The sequence below is a fragment of the Pelophylax lessonae genome (genome assembly GCF_965119305.1).
Source record: "Pelophylax lessonae genome assembly, chromosome: 9".
Taxonomy (NCBI): Eukaryota; Metazoa; Chordata; class Amphibia; order Anura; family Ranidae; genus Pelophylax; species Pelophylax lessonae.
This window is the reverse complement of record NC_138776.1, coordinates 261,084,921-261,103,416: the sequence shown is the minus strand read 5'-3', so window position 1 is coordinate 261,103,416 and position 18,496 is coordinate 261,084,921. Positions and strand designations below refer to the sequence as shown.

The following is an 18,496-nucleotide window of genomic DNA, read 5'->3' as shown; positions in this document are numbered from 1 at the left end:
CTCAGGGCCTATACTCACCTCCATCACTCGCAGGCCTGCAGACTCTTCACCACTCCGGCCTCATTGCATACCTGCCTGCTCTGCTCTCTTCCCGACCGGACTCCAGGCACTTTCACAAGGCTCCATCTACTCACTGTATAGCTGCAGCCCATGAATATGAATATTAAATAAAGGTTCCTGACCCCTGAGATATAGTGTATGGCTCTCACGGAATTACATTTGAAAATATGTGGTGTTTATGGCTCTCTCAGCCAAAAAGGTTACCGACCCCTGATCTAGGTGGACCCTCCGTACTGCTCCTTTACAATAAAGTCTCCTCTTACCAGGTGACTTGAGGGGCGGCTGATTCTCCATCAGGACGTCCTTGCAGAGATCCTTGTGTCCTTCTAAATACTCCCACTCCTTCATGGAGAAATAGACAGTGACATCCTGACACCTTATAGGAATCTGACACACACAATGATACAGTCACCATCCAGACACATCCCTTGTCTGTTACTGGATAATGTCCCAAAATTCCCGGCACCACTCACCTCTGCTGTAAGCAGATCATTGATCTTCTTGGTGAGTTTTAGAATCTTTTTGGCACTGGTTACCTCTATTGTCAGGCAGTGAGATGGAGGCACGGTGATGGGTGATGTCCCTTGAAGACCTCGGTTAGGTATTAAAGGCTCACCAGATATTTTCTTCACTACTTTATAATTCTGTGTAAGGAGAGAAAGTAACAATTCTCACTATAGACTTCCCAGAATCCTCCTCACCTCTCCAGAGTGGTCTGTCGGTGAGTTGTAGAATCTTTTTGGCACTGGTTACCTCTGTTGTCAGGCAGTGAGGCGGAGGCACGGTGATGGGTGATGTCCCTTGAAGACCTCTGCTAGGTAGTAAAGGCTCACCAGATATTTTCTTCACTACTTTATAATCCTGTGTAAGGAGAGAAAGTAACAATTCTCACTACAGACTTCCCAGAATCCTTCTCACCTCCCCAGAGTGGTCTGTCTTTTCAATTACAGAGATACGTCTATTGTCTTGTGACCCTCCCAGAATCCCCCTCACCTCTCCGGTCAGCAAGTAGATTATCTCCAGAGTGAGGTTTAATAAAGTCTCAGTTATGTGAGTCCGCTCCTTCTCCATCCTCCCTAAGGTGATCATGTAATCTATACAGGATGCTCCTCTCTGCAGACAAATAAATCGATGATTATCTAGGACATTCCAGGATCAATAACGTCTGCAGAGCGTTCCTTCGTAGTTACGACACCTTAGACTGCAACTAATACTACTTCGTCTTGTGTTCAACAAACTCACTGAAAGTAAATCAGACATTTCCTTTAAAAAAACAACTCTAACCAAAACCTTTTAGCTTCAGTTTGGTTTGACTTGAGTTAGAATCTTTATTAATGATTTATTCTAACGTCCCCAGTTTGGGAAATTCCACTTTACTTCATAACCAAGTCAAGAGTGTCGGAAAAGTATGTAAGAGGTAACCATTGGTCTAACATTCCCCTTTGCCATCTAAATACTTTTGGTTTTAGATGAGCTTTAAAGGTAGGTGTTACCTGATAAATATTGGGAAAATGTGTTTACTGAATAGCACTGACCATGGAGGATATGTAGACATGACATTGTTCTGTGTGCACAGGGGCCGGGAATGTCGATATTGCGATATTGTGAGCCCCGTCTTATTAGTGTCACTGGACACTGCATGTACTGTGCACATCGATGTCACCCTGACAGCCAACTCCACCAAAATAGGTCTGGGGGCATCTGTGCTGCGATTGGTGCTCAGGATCACATGACAGAGACAGGACAACCAGTTAGGTTATGGTGAGGGGCCAAAGAGAACCAACAATCCCCCACTAACATACTGCAAGGTACAGAATTGCAGCATCACTTCCATCAAATCACAAAAATCAGGAGTTTTATCCCTTATTCTATGCACTGTAGGGATGTTCATTCCTTCCGCTGCCTTCATTAGAACTTCTACTGTAGTTCAGTCTTCTTCCTCCCCATATCCTGATCCAGAGTAGACATGATGTCCATTATCTCACAGTGATGAGAGCCAACATCCCCGAGACAGCTCTATGGAGGATGGATAAATGGCTCTATATTTAGGATGTATCTGGTCTATAAACCAGAGGCTCTGGATGGACAGTTGGATAAATGGTTCTATATTTAGGATGTATCTGGTCTATAAACCAGAGGCTCTGGATGGACAGTTGGATAAATGGTTCTATATTTAGGATGTATCTGGTCTATAAACCAGAGGCTCTGGATGGACAGTTGGATAAATGGTTCTATATTTAGGATGTATCCGATCTATAAACCAGAGGCTCTGGATGGACAGTTGGATAAATGGTTCTATATTTAGGATGTTTCTGGTCTATAAACCAGAGGCTCTGGATGGACAGTTAATGGTTCTATATTTAGGATGTATCCGGTCTATAAACCAGAGGTTCTGGATTGACAGTTGGATAAATGGCTCTATATTTAGTATGTATCCGGTCTATAAACCAGAGGCTCTGGATGGACAATTGGATAAATGGCTTTATATTTAGGATGTATCTGGTCTACAAACCAGAGGCTGTGGATGGACAGTTGGCTAAATGGTTCTATATTTAGGATGTATCCGGTCTATAAACCAGAGGCTCTGGATGGACAGTTGGATAAATGGCTCTATATTTAGGATGTATCCGGTCTATAAACCAGAGGCTCTGGATGGACAGTTGGATAAATGGTTCTATATTTAGGATGTATCTGGTCTATAAACCAGAGGCTCTGGATGGACAGTTGGATAAATGGTTCTATATTTAGGATGTATCCGGTCTATAAACCAGAGGCTCTGGATGAACAGTTGGATAAATGGTTCTATATTTAGGATGTAAGTGGTCTATAAACCAGAGGCTCTGGATGGACAGTTGGATAAATGGTTCTATATTTAGGATGTATCTGGTCTATAAACCAGAGGCTCTGGATGGAAAGTTGGATAAATGGTTCTATATTTAGGATGTATCTATCTATAAACCAGAGGCTCTGGATGGACAGTTGGATAAATGGTTCTATATTTAGGATGTATCTGGTCTATAAACCAGAGGCTCTGGATGGACAGTTGGATAAATGGCTCTATATTTAGGATGTATCCGGTCTATAAACCAGAGGCTCTGGATGAACGGTTGGATAAATGGCTCTATACAGCTGTAGCGGCAGCTGAAGACAAAATACATCACAGTGACTATGGAGGAAGAGGACGGACATGACGGGGGGATTACTGGGTGTAAATATAAAATAATATCTTATTACCTCCTCTGCTGCCAGTTCCAGCAATGTCTCCTCTCTACTTCCTCCCAAATCACCTCTGACCCAGAACTTCCTGTTTTAATATACATTACTTCCTGTCTGTGTGTTCCAGTAAGGTTGTCATCTTGTGGAGAAAATAAATATTGCATCTTATCTTATGTTTCAACATTTTGCCTGATGCTTAGTGGTGCATGTCTTTACGTTGCATTCTTTATTCTTATTATTATCATTAATATTTTTATTATTATTCTCATTATTATTATTAGTATTATTATACAGGATTTATATGCTGCGGTGTTCCGTGAGAAATGCCTACCCTCGTCACTTCCTGTCAGGAACAGCTGAGCAGCATAGCAGTGCGCATGCTCAAAGCCCCGGATACGTCATTGAACAGCAGAGGAACTGACAAGTGCGTATGCTCGGATGGTATGGATTTATCACGGTAGTGTGTGTAATGTTACATTTGCGGCGGGTACATTAAAACAGCTGGGCTGAAACATGAGTCATCTCCGCTCCTATCCCTGTCACTTCCCTGATCTCGGCTAGTAAATGTAAAAGCGGCGGCGGCGGGTGTATGAAATCAAAATGACGGAGATCTCGGCTCCGTGATCCGCTTTTATATTTATTAGCCGCGATCAGGGAAGTGACAGGGATAGGAGCGGAGATGACTCATGTTGCAGAGGAGCTGTTTTAATGTAAGCGCCGCAAGTGTAAAGTGGCACACAGTAAAAATACCCTCCAAGCATGCGCACTTGTCAGGCCCTCAGCTGTTCAATGATGTAGGTGCGGACGTAGGTGCACCGGAAGTGACGGGGGTAGGCATTTCTCACGGGTAGGTTTTTTTCACGGAACAGCGGTTTGTTCAGCACTTTACATAATAAGGGATAGATGGTACAAGTAAGAGAATAATCAAGACAAGAGGATTAGGAGGATTCAAATTTTACTTTGGTTAACAGTCAAACAATATAACAAATATGAAAAACAACAATTATTTGATAGTATTTTAGCATTTCTGATAATAAAACTAAAGAAAATGTGTGTGTGTTTTTTTTCTGGGAATTCTGCAGTTGTTTCCTATAAGTGCTCAATGCATAGGATAGGGACTAGGAATCGACCGATTATCGGCAAGGCCAATATGCACTTTCCCAGATATATCGGAATCAGGCCCGGAGGTTACCGATATTGCCGTGACGTCATTGCGTATGTTGCGCCACGCGCCTCCGCGCACTGGGACAGCTTCTGCCTTCTTAGGCCGCCTACTTCAGCCTCGTCTGGAGTCCGGGAGTCTTGGGACAGTGAGTGTACAGTGCACACCCTGTGTTTAACACAGCCGCCACATATACACCCACCCAAAGCTGCCCGGTGCTCGGAGAATGTAGTGTGGATGGTGGAGGAGAGCTGTCAGAGAATGTAGTGTGGATGGTGGGGGGAGAGCTGTCAGAGAATGAAGTGTGGATGGTGGAGGAGAGCTGTCGGAGAATGTAGTGTGTATGGTGGAGGAGAGCTGTCGGAGAATGTAGTGTGGATGGTGGAGGAGAGCTGTCGGAGAATGTAGTGTGGATGGTGGGAGGAGAGCTGTCGGAGAATGTAGTGTGGATGGTGGGGGGAGAGCTGTCAGAGAATGTAGTGTGGATGGTGGGGGGAGAGCTGTCAGAGAATGAAGTGTGGATGGTGGAGGAGAGCTGTCGGAGAATGTAGTGTGGATGGTGGAGGAGAGCTGTCGGAGAATGTAGTGTGGATGGTGGGGGGAGATCTGTCGGAGAATGTAGTGTGGATGGTGAAGGATCGCTGTTGGAGAATGTAGTGTGGATGGTGGGGGGAGAGCTGTCGGAGAATGTAGTGTGGATGGTGGAGGAGAGCTGTCAGAGAATGTAGTGTGGATGGTGGAGGAGAGCTGTCGGAGAATGTAGTGTGGATGGTGGGGGGAGATCTGTCGGAGAATGTAGTGTGGATGGTGAAGGATCGCTGTTGGAGAATGTAGTGTGGCTGATGGAGGAGAGCTGTCGGAGAATGTAGTGTGGATGGTGGGGGGAGAGCTGTCGGAGAATGTAGTGTGGATGGTGGAGGAGAGCTGTCAGAGAATGTAGTGTGGATGGTGGAAGAGAGCTGTCGGAGAATGTAGTATGGATGGTGGGGGGAGAGCTGTCGGAGAATGTATTGTGGATGGTGGAGGAGAGCTGTCGGAGAAGGAAGTGTGGGTGGTGGGAGAAGAGCTGTCAGAGAATGTAGTGTGGATGGTGGAGGAGAGATGTCGGAGAATGTAGTGTGGATGGTGGAGGAGAGCTGTCGGAGAATGTAGTGTGGATGATGGGGGGGGCGTTACCATAGACATTATTTTGGAAGTGGTGGGACTTTAAATGTTTCGATTTCAAATGTGATATAATTTAGGTTACAAAACATAAGAATGCACCAAGAGGTATTGAGGAAGAAAACAAAAACACACAAGAAGCAGTTCTTTTATTCTCCAAAAGATGGTGATCTCAGCTATCGGTGGAACGCACAGACAGGAAGTGAGGTAAAGGTCAGACAGGAAGTATTTTATGCTATACAAAGCGGTTGCTGGTCACACAGTAGTTTGGGAGGAAGTAGAGAGGAGACATTGCTGGAAGTGGCAGCAGAGGAGGTAATAAGATATTATTTTATATTTACACCCAGTAACCCCCCCTTCATGTTCCGTCCTCTTCCTCCATAGTCACTGTGTTGTCTTTTTATCTTCAGTGGAGCTTTTGTCTACAACAACTTGTGTGGGGACAGTGAGGGGAACGCTGTCAGAAAATGTAGTTTGAATGGTGGAGAGGGCGAATTTAATTATTTGGGCTTTTACATGTTTGGAGGATATGACAGGACAAACTGTGCAAGATAGGTCTTGTCTCTGCAAATAAAATAGAAATTTGAATGGGGAGGTGAGGAGGATTCTGGGAAGTCTTTAGCGACAATATCTTCTCTCTCTATACTCAGGATTATAAAGTAGTGAAGAAAATATCTGGTGATCTATTAACAGCCTGCAGCTGTCTTCATGGGACATCACCCATCACAGTGCCTCCACCTCACTGCCTGACAACAGAGGTAACCAGTGCCAAGAAGATTCTAGAAGTCACCAACAAGATCATTGATCTCCTGACAGGAGAGGTGAGCGGTGCCGGGAATTCTGGGACATTATCCAGTAACAGACAAGGGATGTGTCTGGATGGTGACTGTATCATTGTGTGTGTCAGGTTCCTATAAGGTGTCAGGATGTCACTGTCTATTTCTCCATGGAGGAGTGGGAGTATTTAGAAGAACACAAGGATCTCTACAAGGACGTCATGATGGAGAATCAGCCGCCCCTCACATCACCGGGTAAGAGGAGACTTTATTGTAAAGAAGAGAGCAGTACGGAGGCTCCACCTAGATCCCCCATCATCTGATAAACACATAGAAACAATGTATTCAGTCAGTGTGTGTGTTTCCTACAGATGGATCCAGTAATGGGAACCCACCAGAGAGATGTCCCCGTTCTCTGTATTCCCGGGACTCCACAGAGGAAGATCACACCATCCCTCACCATCATCAGGTAGATGGATCCAGCAATAGGAACCCACCAGAGAGATGTCCCAATCCTCTGTATTGCCGGGATTCCACACAGGAAGATCACACCATCCCTCACCATCATCAGGTAGATGGATCCAGTAATGGAAACCCACCAGAGAGATGTCCCAATCCTCTGTATTGCCGGGATTCCACACAGGAAGATCACACCATCCCTCACCATCATCAGGTAGATGGATCCAGTAATGGAAACCCACCAGAGAGATGTCCCAGTCCTCTGTATTGCCGGGATTCCACACAGGAAGATCACACCATCCCTCACCATCATCAGGTAGATGGATCCAGTAATGGAAACCCACCAGAGAGATGTCTCCGTCCTCTGTATTCCCGGGATTCCACACAGGAAGGTCACACCATCCCTCACCATCATCAAATAGATGGATCCAGTAATGGGAACCCACCAGAGAGATGTCTCCATCCTCTGTATTGCCGGGATTCCACAGAGGAGGATCACACCATCCCTCACCATCATCAGGTAGGTGGGACTGAGCATGTCGATCCAAAAATTTATTCTAAGCTCAGAGAGGACATTCTTCTTTGTAACTTGTTCCTTTTTATAAATGTATTCCATCTTCTCTGGGGTTTAGGGTGAAGAACTGAAAGACATCAAACCTGAAGTTAAAAAAGAAGAACCAATGTTTGTGAGGGGAGATCAGCCGTCTATGAAGGAGGGTGGTCATCTGGGTTCATTTTATTCTTTGAAAGATCAGAGCCTCCCTCTTCATGATCAGGTAAATGGAACTGAGCAACTAGAGCTCAGCTTCTAAGACATTCTTCTATGTCATCTCTTGTTCCTTTTTACGAATCTATTCCATCATCTTTGGGGTTCAGGGTGAAGAACTGGAAGACCTCAAAGTTGAGGTTAAAGAGGAAGAAGAAGAGAGGTTGGTGAGTGGAGATCAGCAGTCTATGGAGGGGGAGATGATTATGGAAAGTAAACAGGAGGAATCTTCTCTACATATGGACACAAGTACGTAATAATGTATTTACATTTTTACAAGGTTTGAAAAAAAGGACATATGAGGTTTACCCACAAAAAAATAAAAAAAACAGCAGTTTATGCACATAAATAAAGAAAACCTGTATAAAGTTTTCAAACTAATTTTCCCCAATCTGGATTAAAGAATTCTTTCCTGATTCGATCCAATATATGATGACAATCCAGATCAACATATTACGACTCTGACCATGTTCTTGAGCAGGGCGCCTCAACCCCTGTTGAGGTCCGGGCTGCGTGGCTGGGTGGCAGACGAGATAGCACTGCCACCCTCCCACCACCAGAGTACGCCACCTCCCCTTCTCCCAACTGTCCCATCATGCCTCTGCCTTTGGGAGTCATGCTTGTAACTGTCAGCCTTGCAATGCCTCATAGAATTTGTAGTTCCGCAACAGCTGAAGGGCCACACGTTGAGCACCCATGTACCTAGCAGCACTACCCCCTTTCTCCTAGCACCACTACTCCCCTTCCTCCCTCTCTGTGGCCACTTTACCTATGGAGAGGATAGGGAAGTGGGGGAAGGAGAAGAGGAGGGAGGAGTGTTGGGCCAGCCTGCAGGCTACACATGCCCACACCCTCTGGAGGTAACAGGCTGCACCCCCCGAAGGTAACAGGCAGCACCGACAACCAGCTCCCGGTCCATGAAGGGGTTGTTGTCACTGAGGCCGCTCCCTGGTTCCAGGGAGGTTGGGGACCACTGTCCTAGAGCATGTCCGAATTCTCTAAGTTTTCTGTAGCATCACATATACTATATATTAAAGCAGCCATTTGGTATTTTACTTAAGCCCTCTATATCTGGTAAGCTGAGCATCGTAGATGTACACCAAAATAAAGTGCCATCTCCATTCTTCAGTAGTCAAGTTCCCAACAAATGAGAAGATACTGTACATTATATGAAAGGTCCATCTCCATTCTTCAATATAATGTCGCGTTCCCAACGATTGAGGAGGAGACACTGTACACCATATGAAATGTCCATCTCCATTCCTCAATATAATGTCATGTTCCCAACAAATGAGGAGAAGATACTGTACACCATATGAAAGGTCCATCTCTATTCCTAAATATAACGTCATGTTCCCAACAAATGAGGAGGAGACACTGTACACCATATGAAGGTCCATCTCTATTCTTCAAGATAATGTCATCTTCATAACAAATGACGAGGAGATACTGTACACCATAGGAAAGGTCCATCTCCATCGCTCAATGTAACGTCATGTTCCCAACAAATGAGGAGATACTGTACACCATATGAAAGGTCCATCTCCATTCCTCAATATAACGTCATGTTCCCAACAAATGATGATATACTGTACACAATATGAAAGGTCCATCTCCATTCCTCAATATATTGTTATGTGTCGAACAAATGAGGAGGAGGTACTGTACACCATATGAAAGGTCCATCTCTATTCCTCAATATAACGTCATGTTCCCAACAAATGAGGAGGAGATACTGTACACCATATGAAAGGTCCATCTCCATTCCTCAATATACTGTCAGGTTCCCAACAAATGAGAAGGAGATACTGTACACCATATGAAAGGTCCATCTCCATTCCTCAATATAACGTCATCTTCCCAACAAATGAGGAGGAGATACTGTACACCATATGAAAGGTCCATCTCTATTCCTAAATATAACGTCATGTTCCCAACAAATGAGGAGGAGATACTGTACACCATATGAAAGGTCCATCTCTATTCCTAAATATAACGTCATGTTCCCAACAAATGAGGAGATACTGTACACCATATGAAAGGTCCATCTACATTCCTCAATATATTGTTATGTGTCGAACAAATGAGGAGGAGATACTGTACACCATATGAAAGGTCCATCTCCATTCCTCAATATAACGCCATGTTCCCAACAAATGAGGAGGAGATACTGTACACCATATGAAAGGTCCATCTCCATTCCTCAATATAACGTCATGTTCCCAACAAATGAGGAGGAGATACTGTACACCATATGAAAGGTCCATCTCCATTCCTCAATATAACATCATGTTCCCAACAAATGAGGTGGAAGAAGGTCTATCTCTGGTCTCACAATAACAATATCATCAATGTCCAATGTTACCCATCGTATTTGGGGTGTATTGTATCCTTTATCTGGCTCGTATTCATATTTTTCTGTCCTAATTGCCCCCAATTTCATGTCAGAGCTCTTATAAAACATTTAGTGCTGGACCATCATATATAACTTCTAAATGGAAGGTTTGGATCACTTATAACGTTTATTGTAAAATTGTTTTTCAGGTGGACACAATGTCCGGAATACCTCTGAGGAACGGCTTATTTCATCTTCAGATTACAATACAGAAGACAATAACATTGTACAATATTCTCCAGGAGTGAATCCCGTTACTCCAAATGTATATCACAGACATTACCGATTGGGGGGATCAATGGATCCCTCTAATCCAGAAGAATCTTCTGATCAGTCCTACACTATGACTTCAGATATCCATCTGAGATCTCACAGTACGGAGAGATCCATAGATCCATCTATTCTCCAGGAATCTTCTGATCAGTCCTACATTATGACTTCAGATATCCATCTGAGATCTCACAGTACGGAGAGATCCATAGATCCATCTATTCTCCAGGAATCTTCTGATCAGTCCTGCACTATGACTTCAGATATCCATCTGAGATCTCACAGTACGGAAGGATCCATAGATCCATCTATTCTCCAGGAATCTTCTGATCAGTCCTACACTATGACTTCAGATATCCATCTGAGATCTCACAGTATGGAGAGATCCATAGATCCATCTATTCTCCAGGAATCTTCTGATCAATCCTACACTATGACTTCAGATATCCATCTGAGATCTCACAGTACGGACAGATCCATAGATCCATCTATTCTCCAGGAATCTTCTGATCAGTCCTGCACTATGACTTCAGATATTCATCTGAAATCTCATAGTACGGAGAGATCCATAGATCCATCTATTCCCCAGGAATCTTTTGATCAGTCCTACACTATGACTTCAGATATCCACCTGAAATCTCACAGTACGGAGAGATCCATAGATCCATCTATTCTCCAGGAATCTTCTGTAAGCCGTGAAGGAGAGAGTTCATTGTCATGTACGGTGTGTCATAAATCTTTCACCCACAGAAAAGCCCTTCTAACGCACGTTAGAAATCACAAACGTGAGCGACCTTTTTCGTGCCCAGAGTGCGGGAAATGCTTCCCTGAGAAAAACTTACTCATTATACACCATAGAATTCATACCGGAGAGCGTCCTTTCTCATGTTCAGAGTGTGAGAAACGTTTCATTAAGGTAGGAGATCTTCATAAGCATCAGAAAACTCACACGGGGGAACGTCCTTTTTTGTGTTCAGAGTGCGGGAAAAGTTTTACTCAGAAAAGCTCGCTTCTTACACACCTGAAAAGTCACACAGGCGAGCGGCCTTTCTTGTGCTCAGACTGTGGGAAATGTTTCAGTCTGAAACATGTACTCCTTTATCACCAGAGAATTCACACAGGTGAGCGTCCCTATTCATGTGCAGAGTGCGGGAGAAGTTTCACTCAAAAAGGACACTTTCTTTCACACCAGAGAATTCATACGGGTGAGCGTCCTTATTCATGTTCAGAGTGTGGAAAAAGTTTTACTCAAAAAGAAACCCTTCATAAACACAAGAGATGTCACACGGGTGAACGCCCCTATTCATGTTCAGAGTGCGGGAAATGTTTTACTCAGATACAAGCCCTTCATAAACACCAGAGATGTCACACAGGCGAACGACCCTATTCGTGTTCCGAGTGCGGGAAAAGTTTTACAGAGAAAAAAGTACTTCATGCACACCAGAAAATTCATACGGGGGAGCGTCCTTTTTCATGTTCAGAGTGCGGGAAATGTTTCAGTGAGAAGGGAAGCCTTCTTAAACACCAGAGAACTCACACAGGCGAGCGTCCTTTTTCATGTTTAGAGTGCGGGAAATGTTTTAGTGAGAGAGGAAACCTTCTTATACACCAGAGAATTCACACAGGCGAGCGTCCTTTTTCATGTCCAGAGTGCGGGAAGAGTTTTATTATTAAACAACACTTTCTTAAACATCAGAGAAGTCACACAGGGGAGCGTCCTTTTACTTGTTCAGAGTGTGGGAAATGTTTTAGTCAAAAAGGAAACCTTAATAAACACCAGAGAATTCACACGGGCGAGGGTCCTTATTCTTGTTTAGAGTGCGGGAAATGTTACACTCAGAAAGAAAACCTTCAAAAGCATCAGGGTTGTCACACGGATGAACAGCCTTATTCATGCTCAGAGTGTGGGAAATGCTTTACAAGGGAAAGAGGACTTCTTGCACACCAGAAAAGTCACACAGGAGAGCTTTCTTTCTCATGTTCAGAGTGCGGTAAACGTTTCTGCGAGAAAGGAAACTTTCTCAGACATCAGAGAACTCACACGGGGTTGCGTCCTTTTTCATGTTCGGAATGCGGAAAGTGCTTTGGCGATCAAGGAAACCTCCTTAAACACAAGAGAATTCACACAGGTGAGCACCCTTTCCCGTGTTCAGAGTGCGGGAAATGTTTCACTTTAAAGCAACACCTTCTTACGCACCAGAAAATTCACATGGGGGAGCTTCCTTTTTCGTGTTCAGAGTGCGGGGAATGTTTCACGTTAAAGCAACACCTTCTTAAGCACCAGAAAAGTCACACGGGTTAGCGTCCTTTCTCCGGTTGGGATTGTGGGAAATGTTATAGCAAGAAAGCAAAACTTTTTTGCGCTCCGTGACACGTGGGGGGGGGGGGGGGCGCACCATTTTTCAGGTACCCTAACGGTCTGTAAGAAAATAACGACCCATCCAACTTCCAATGGTCAAAGTCTAGAAAGTACGCCAAGCCAGCAGTATTTTAGAAATCAACATATAACAATCTTGAGCTCCTCCTTAGGTGGGGAGAACAGTTGACCTTTTGGATCACATAACTTGGATGTGCACCCCGATTCGGGGATAAAGGCCTAGACACCGACCCCTCATTTTCTCACCGCTACTGCTCCCTTTTTCTACCCATTTCCTACTGCTCTTTCCTTTCTTTCCATTATTTCTGGATCCCACTTTCCCTCTTCACTCCCCTCTCTTTCCTCTTTCCTCTTTTTTTTCTCTCTCTCTGTTATCTCTTTTCCTTTTTATCTTTCTTTGATTACATGTTCTAATGCCTGCCACAGAGATTTTAATGACAGAGGACCATGGTTGGTCCGAGGTTACCGTTGACCATGGACTCTGCCCTGGCTTAGTGCACAGAAAGGTTTCTTGTGGAATGTCAGTTGGTAGACGCCTCCCCCAGCCAAGTAGGCAACATTGGGGTTGGGGGACCGCCTTCCCACCTGGGCGCAGTAAGTTCCCATAGGGGCGCCGGGGGGGGGGGGGCCGGGCCAGCCGACCTTGAGAGTGAAGGATTTGGGGCTATACCTATGTTACAGTTTAAGCCAATATCCCACTGTTTACATTTTTCCAGTTTTATATCCACTGTTTTGAAGATGCTGTATTATTTCTTTATTTAATGGCCGTGACCTGACGGCATACTTTGCACTGTTGTGACTTTTTCATGAAAATTCAATAAAAATATTGAAATATAAACCGCTGTATGGTCTTGGCCACTGTGCTGCAGCTCAGTTTCAGGGTCCTGGCAATCTTCTTATAGCCTCGGCCAGTGATGGCAAACCTTGGCACTCCAGATGTTTTGGAACTACATTTCCCATAATGCTAATGCATTCTGCAGTGTATTGGAGCATCATGGGAAATGTAGTTCCAAAACATCTGGGGTGCCAAAGTTCGCCATCACTGGCCAAGGCCATCTTTATGTAGAGCAACAATTCTTTTTTTCAGATCCTCAGAGAGTTCTTTGCCATGAGGTGCCATGTTGAATTTCCAGAGACCAGTATGAGAGAGTGAGAGCGATAACACCAAATTTAACACACCTGCTCTCCATTCACACCTGAGACCTTGTAACACTAACGAGTCACATGACATTGGGGAGGGAAAATGGCCAATTGGGCCCAATTTGGACACTTTACCTTAGAGGTGTACTGACTTTTGTTACCAGCGGTTTAGACATTTATGGTTATGTGTTGAGTTATTTTGAGGGTACAGCAAATTTACACTGTTATACAAGCTGTACACTCATTGTTGGCAATAATTCAGACTCATCGGATCCTACAATATGATGGATCGACGAATCTCACCCATAGGTTGGGTTTCCTCAGGATCCAGATATGTAGCAAACTTTCTCAAAGAGAATAGATACACCCCAAATAAAAACACCAAAATATAATTGACACTCTGCCATTTTGCTGCCAGCAGGAATGCCGGTCAGTGCTGCTCTGCTGTGTAGTGACACAAATCTTTTCCTTTGATTGGACATGTAGTTTAGGCCATAGGTGATATTTGGTATTTATATGTTTTTTGAACCCTTTGGCATTTGCACTCAATGCTCATTTGCATTTATTCCTGTTTTGGTACTTTTTTTTCTGCAGGGGCCTGTGAGCTCCCCTTTTCCTGTGTATACGCATTCTATATCTTTGAGTATACCATTATAGGTTTTGTGACTTGGCCAATGAATTATATTTTGGTGTTTCCATTCAGGGTGTATCTATACTCTTTGAGAAAGTTTGCTACACATCTGGATCCTGAGGAAGCCCTAACAATGGGTGAAACGTGTCAATTCATCGCATTGTAGGATGTGCTGCAATACACCTTTTAGATATTGTATCTTTATGTGTTGGTTATATCATATTGTCTTTAATACAATTTATATATATTTTTTATAATTGGTTTCTTAATTGATGTAAATCCTCATTGGCCTCGCCCACAGGGTCTTCCCTGTGAGACTAGGTCTACTGTTTGCATTTAATTTTATAGGGGATTGTGCTGGTACTCTTTTTGATAGATAATTTCTTTCCACTCAATTTCCACCTCTAGGGATTCAATTCTAGTAATATGGCCTTCATAATAAACAGTGTTGAAACAGATGGCACTATAATGGCACCATAGAACCAAACTGTGGTAATACACGGGGAAATATAGCAATACCTGGGCAATATGTTGGCAATGCATATGGTAGAAAACAACAAGCAATCATGACATTATATGGACTACCATACCAATACGGGTGGAAGAAATTAGCCATGGCCACCACGGTACATAGGGAAGAAGATGAAGGAGCAAAGCCTGGAGCTCAGTCTGCTTATTATACTGAACAAAATTATAAACGCAACACTTGTTCTTGCCCCCATTTTTTATGAGCTTAACTCAAAGATCTAAGAAAACCAGGATTCACCCGTGAAGAGAACGCCTCTCCAAAGTGCCAGACACCATCCAATGTGAGCATTTGCCCACTCAAGTCGGTTACAAATACGAACTGCAGTCAGAAGACCCCGATGAGGACGACAAGCATGCAGATGAGCTTCCCTGAGACGGTTTCTGACAGTTTGTACAGAAATTCTTTTGGTTATGCAAAGCAATTGCTGCAGCAGCTGTCCAGGTGGCTGGTCTCAGACGATCTTGGAGGTAGGACCTGGAACACGCTGACGTATACGCCGATCCAGAGCATCCCAAACATGCTCAATAGGTGACATGTCCAGTGAGTATGCTGGCCATGCAAGAACTGGGATGTTTTCAGCTTCCAGGAATTGTGTACAGATCCTTGCAACATGGGGCCGTGCATTATCATGCTGCAACATGAGGTGATGGTCGTGGATGAGTGGGCCTCAGCATCTCGTCACGGTATCTCTGTGCATTCAAAATGGCATCAATAAAATGCACCTGTGTTTGTTGTCCATAACATACGCCAGCCCATACCATAAAACCACCACCACCATGGGCCACTTGATCCACAACGTTGACATCAGCAAACCTCTCACCCTCACGGCGCCATACACGCTGTCTGCCATCTGCCCTGTACAGTGAAAACCAGGATTCATCCATGAAGAGAATACCTCTCCAAAGTGCCAGACGCCATTGAATGTGAGCAGTTGCCCACTCAAGTCAGTTACGATGATGAACTGCAGTCAGGTCAAGACCCAGATGAGGGTGACGAGCATGCAGATGAGCTTCCCTGAGACGGTTTCTGACAGTTTGTGCAGAAATTTTTGGGTTATGCAAACAGATTGTTGCAGCAGCTGTCCGGGTGGCCGGTCTCAGACAATCTTGGAGGTGAAGATGCTGGATGTGGAGGTCCTGGGCTGGTGTGGTGGCCTTTTGAGATGGCTTATGGTAGAGAAATTAACGTATGATTCACAGACAACAGCTCTGGTGGACATTCCTGCAGTCAGCATGCCAATTGCACGTTCCCTCAAAACTTGCAACATCTGTGGCATTGTGCTGTGTGATAAAACTGCACATTTTAGAGTGGCCATCTATTCTCCAGGAATCTTCTGATCAATCCTACACTATGACTTCAGATATCCATCTGAGATCTCACAGTACGGACAGATCCATAGATCCATCTATTCTCCAGGAATCTTCTGATCAGTCCTGCACTATGACTTCAGATATTCATCTGAAATCTCATAGTACGGAGAGATCCATAGATCCATCTATTCCCCAGGAATCTTTTGATCAGTCCTACACTATGACTTCAGATATCCACCTGAAATCTCACAGTACGGAGAGATCCATAGATCCATCTATTCTCCAGGAATCTTCTGTAAGCCGTGAAGGAGAGAGTTCATTGTCATGTACGGTGTGTCATAAATCTTTCACCCACAGAAAAGCCCTTCTAACGCACGTTAGAAATCACAAACGTGAGCGACCTTTTTCGTGCCCAGAGTGCGGGAAATGCTTCCCTGAGAAAAACTTACTCATTATACACCATAGAATTCATACCGGAGAGCGTCCTTTCTCATGTTCAGAGTGTGAGAAACGTTTCATTAAGGTAGGAGATCTTCATAAGCATCAGAAAACTCACACGGGGGAACGTCCTTTTTTGTGTTCAGAGTGCGGGAAAAGTTTTACTCAGAAAAGCTCGCTTCTTACACACCTGAAAAGTCACACAGGCGAGCGGCCTTTCTTGTGCTCAGACTGTGGGAAATGTTTCAGTCTGAAACATGTACTCCTTTATCACCAGAGAATTCACACAGGTGAGCGTCCCTATTCATGTGCAGAGTGCGGGAGAAGTTTCACTCAAAAAGGACACTTTCTTTCACACCAGAGAATTCATACGGGTGAGCGTCCTTATTCATGTTCAGAGTGTGGAAAAAGTTTTACTCAAAAAGAAACCCTTCATAAACACAAGAGATGTCACACGGGTGAACGCCCCTATTCATGTTCAGAGTGCGGGAAATGTTTTACTCAGATACAAGCCCTTCATAAACACCAGAGATGTCACACAGGCGAACGACCCTATTCGTGTTCCGAGTGCGGGAAAAGTTTTACAGAGAAAAAAGTACTTCATGCACACCAGAAAATTCATACGGGGGAGCGTCCTTTTTCATGTTCAGAGTGCGGGAAATGTTTCAGTGAGAAGGGAAGCCTTCTTAAACACCAGAGAACTCACACAGGCGAGCGTCCTTTTTCATGTTTAGAGTGCGGGAAATGTTTTAGTGAGAGAGGAAACCTTCTTATACACCAGAGAATTCACACAGGCGAGCGTCCTTTTTCATGTCCAGAGTGCGGGAAGAGTTTTATTATTAAACAACACTTTCTTAAACATCAGAGAAGTCACACAGGGGAGCGTCCTTTTACTTGTTCAGAGTGTGGGAAATGTTTTAGTCAAAAAGGAAACCTTAATAAACACTAGAGAATTCACACGGGCGAGGGTCCTTATTCTTGTTTAGAGTGCGGGAAATGTTACACTCAGAAAGAAAACCTTCAAAAGCATCAGGGTTGTCACACGGATGAACAGCCTTATTCATGCTCAGAGTGTGGGAAATGCTTTACAAGGGAAAGAGGACTTCTTGCACACCAGAAAAGTCACACAGGAGAGCTTTCTTTCTCATGTTCAGAGTGCGGTAAACGTTTCTGCGAGAAAGGAAACTTTCTCAGACATCAGAGAACTCACACGGGGTTGCGTCCTTTTTCATGTTCGGAATGCGGAAAGTGCTTTGGCGATCAAGGAAACCTCCTTAAACACAAGAGAATTCACACAGGTGAGCACCCTTTCCCGTGTTCAGAGTGCGGGAAATGTTTCACTTTAAAGCAACACCTTCTTACGCACCAGAAAATTCACATGGGGGAGCTTCCTTTTTCGTGTTCAGAGTGCGGGGAATGTTTCACGTTAAAGCAACACCTTCTTAAGCACCAGAAAAGTCACACGGGTTAGCGTCCTTTCTCCGGTTGGGATTGTGGGAAATGTTATAGCAAGAAAGCAAAACTTTTTTGCGCTCCGTGACACGTGGGGGGGGGGGGGCGCACCATTTTTCAGGTACCCTAACGGTCTGTAAGAAAATAACGACCCATCCAACTTCCAATGGTCAAAGTCTAGAGAGTACGCCAAGCCAGCAGTATTTTAGAAATCAACATATAACAATCTTGAGCTCCTCCTTAGGTGGGGAGAACAGTTGACCTTTTGGATCACATAACTTGGATGTGCACCCCGATTCGGGGATAAAGGCCTAGACACCGACCCCTCATTTTCTCACCGCTACTGCTCCCTTT

The 18,496-nt window shown here is 44.3% G+C and overlaps 2 protein-coding genes across 2 annotated transcripts in view; one reads left to right on the top strand and one right to left on the bottom strand.

The window, feature by feature from the left end:
* The window catches only part of LOC309564419 (uncharacterized protein), a gene marked incomplete at its 3' end in the record, with an annotated part of 909,898 nt that overhangs the window by 312,229 nt on the left and 579,173 nt on the right, over nucleotides 1-18,496 (bottom strand).
* On the top strand, nucleotides 5,696-18,161 carry LOC309563480 (uncharacterized protein; the record flags this gene model as incomplete). Its single annotated transcript, XM_082267873.1, is given in 5 exon segments — nucleotides 5,696-5,806; nucleotides 7,467-7,563; nucleotides 10,145-12,566; nucleotides 16,325-17,636; nucleotides 17,640-18,161. Coding segments are annotated over 5 exon segments (4,464 nt in total).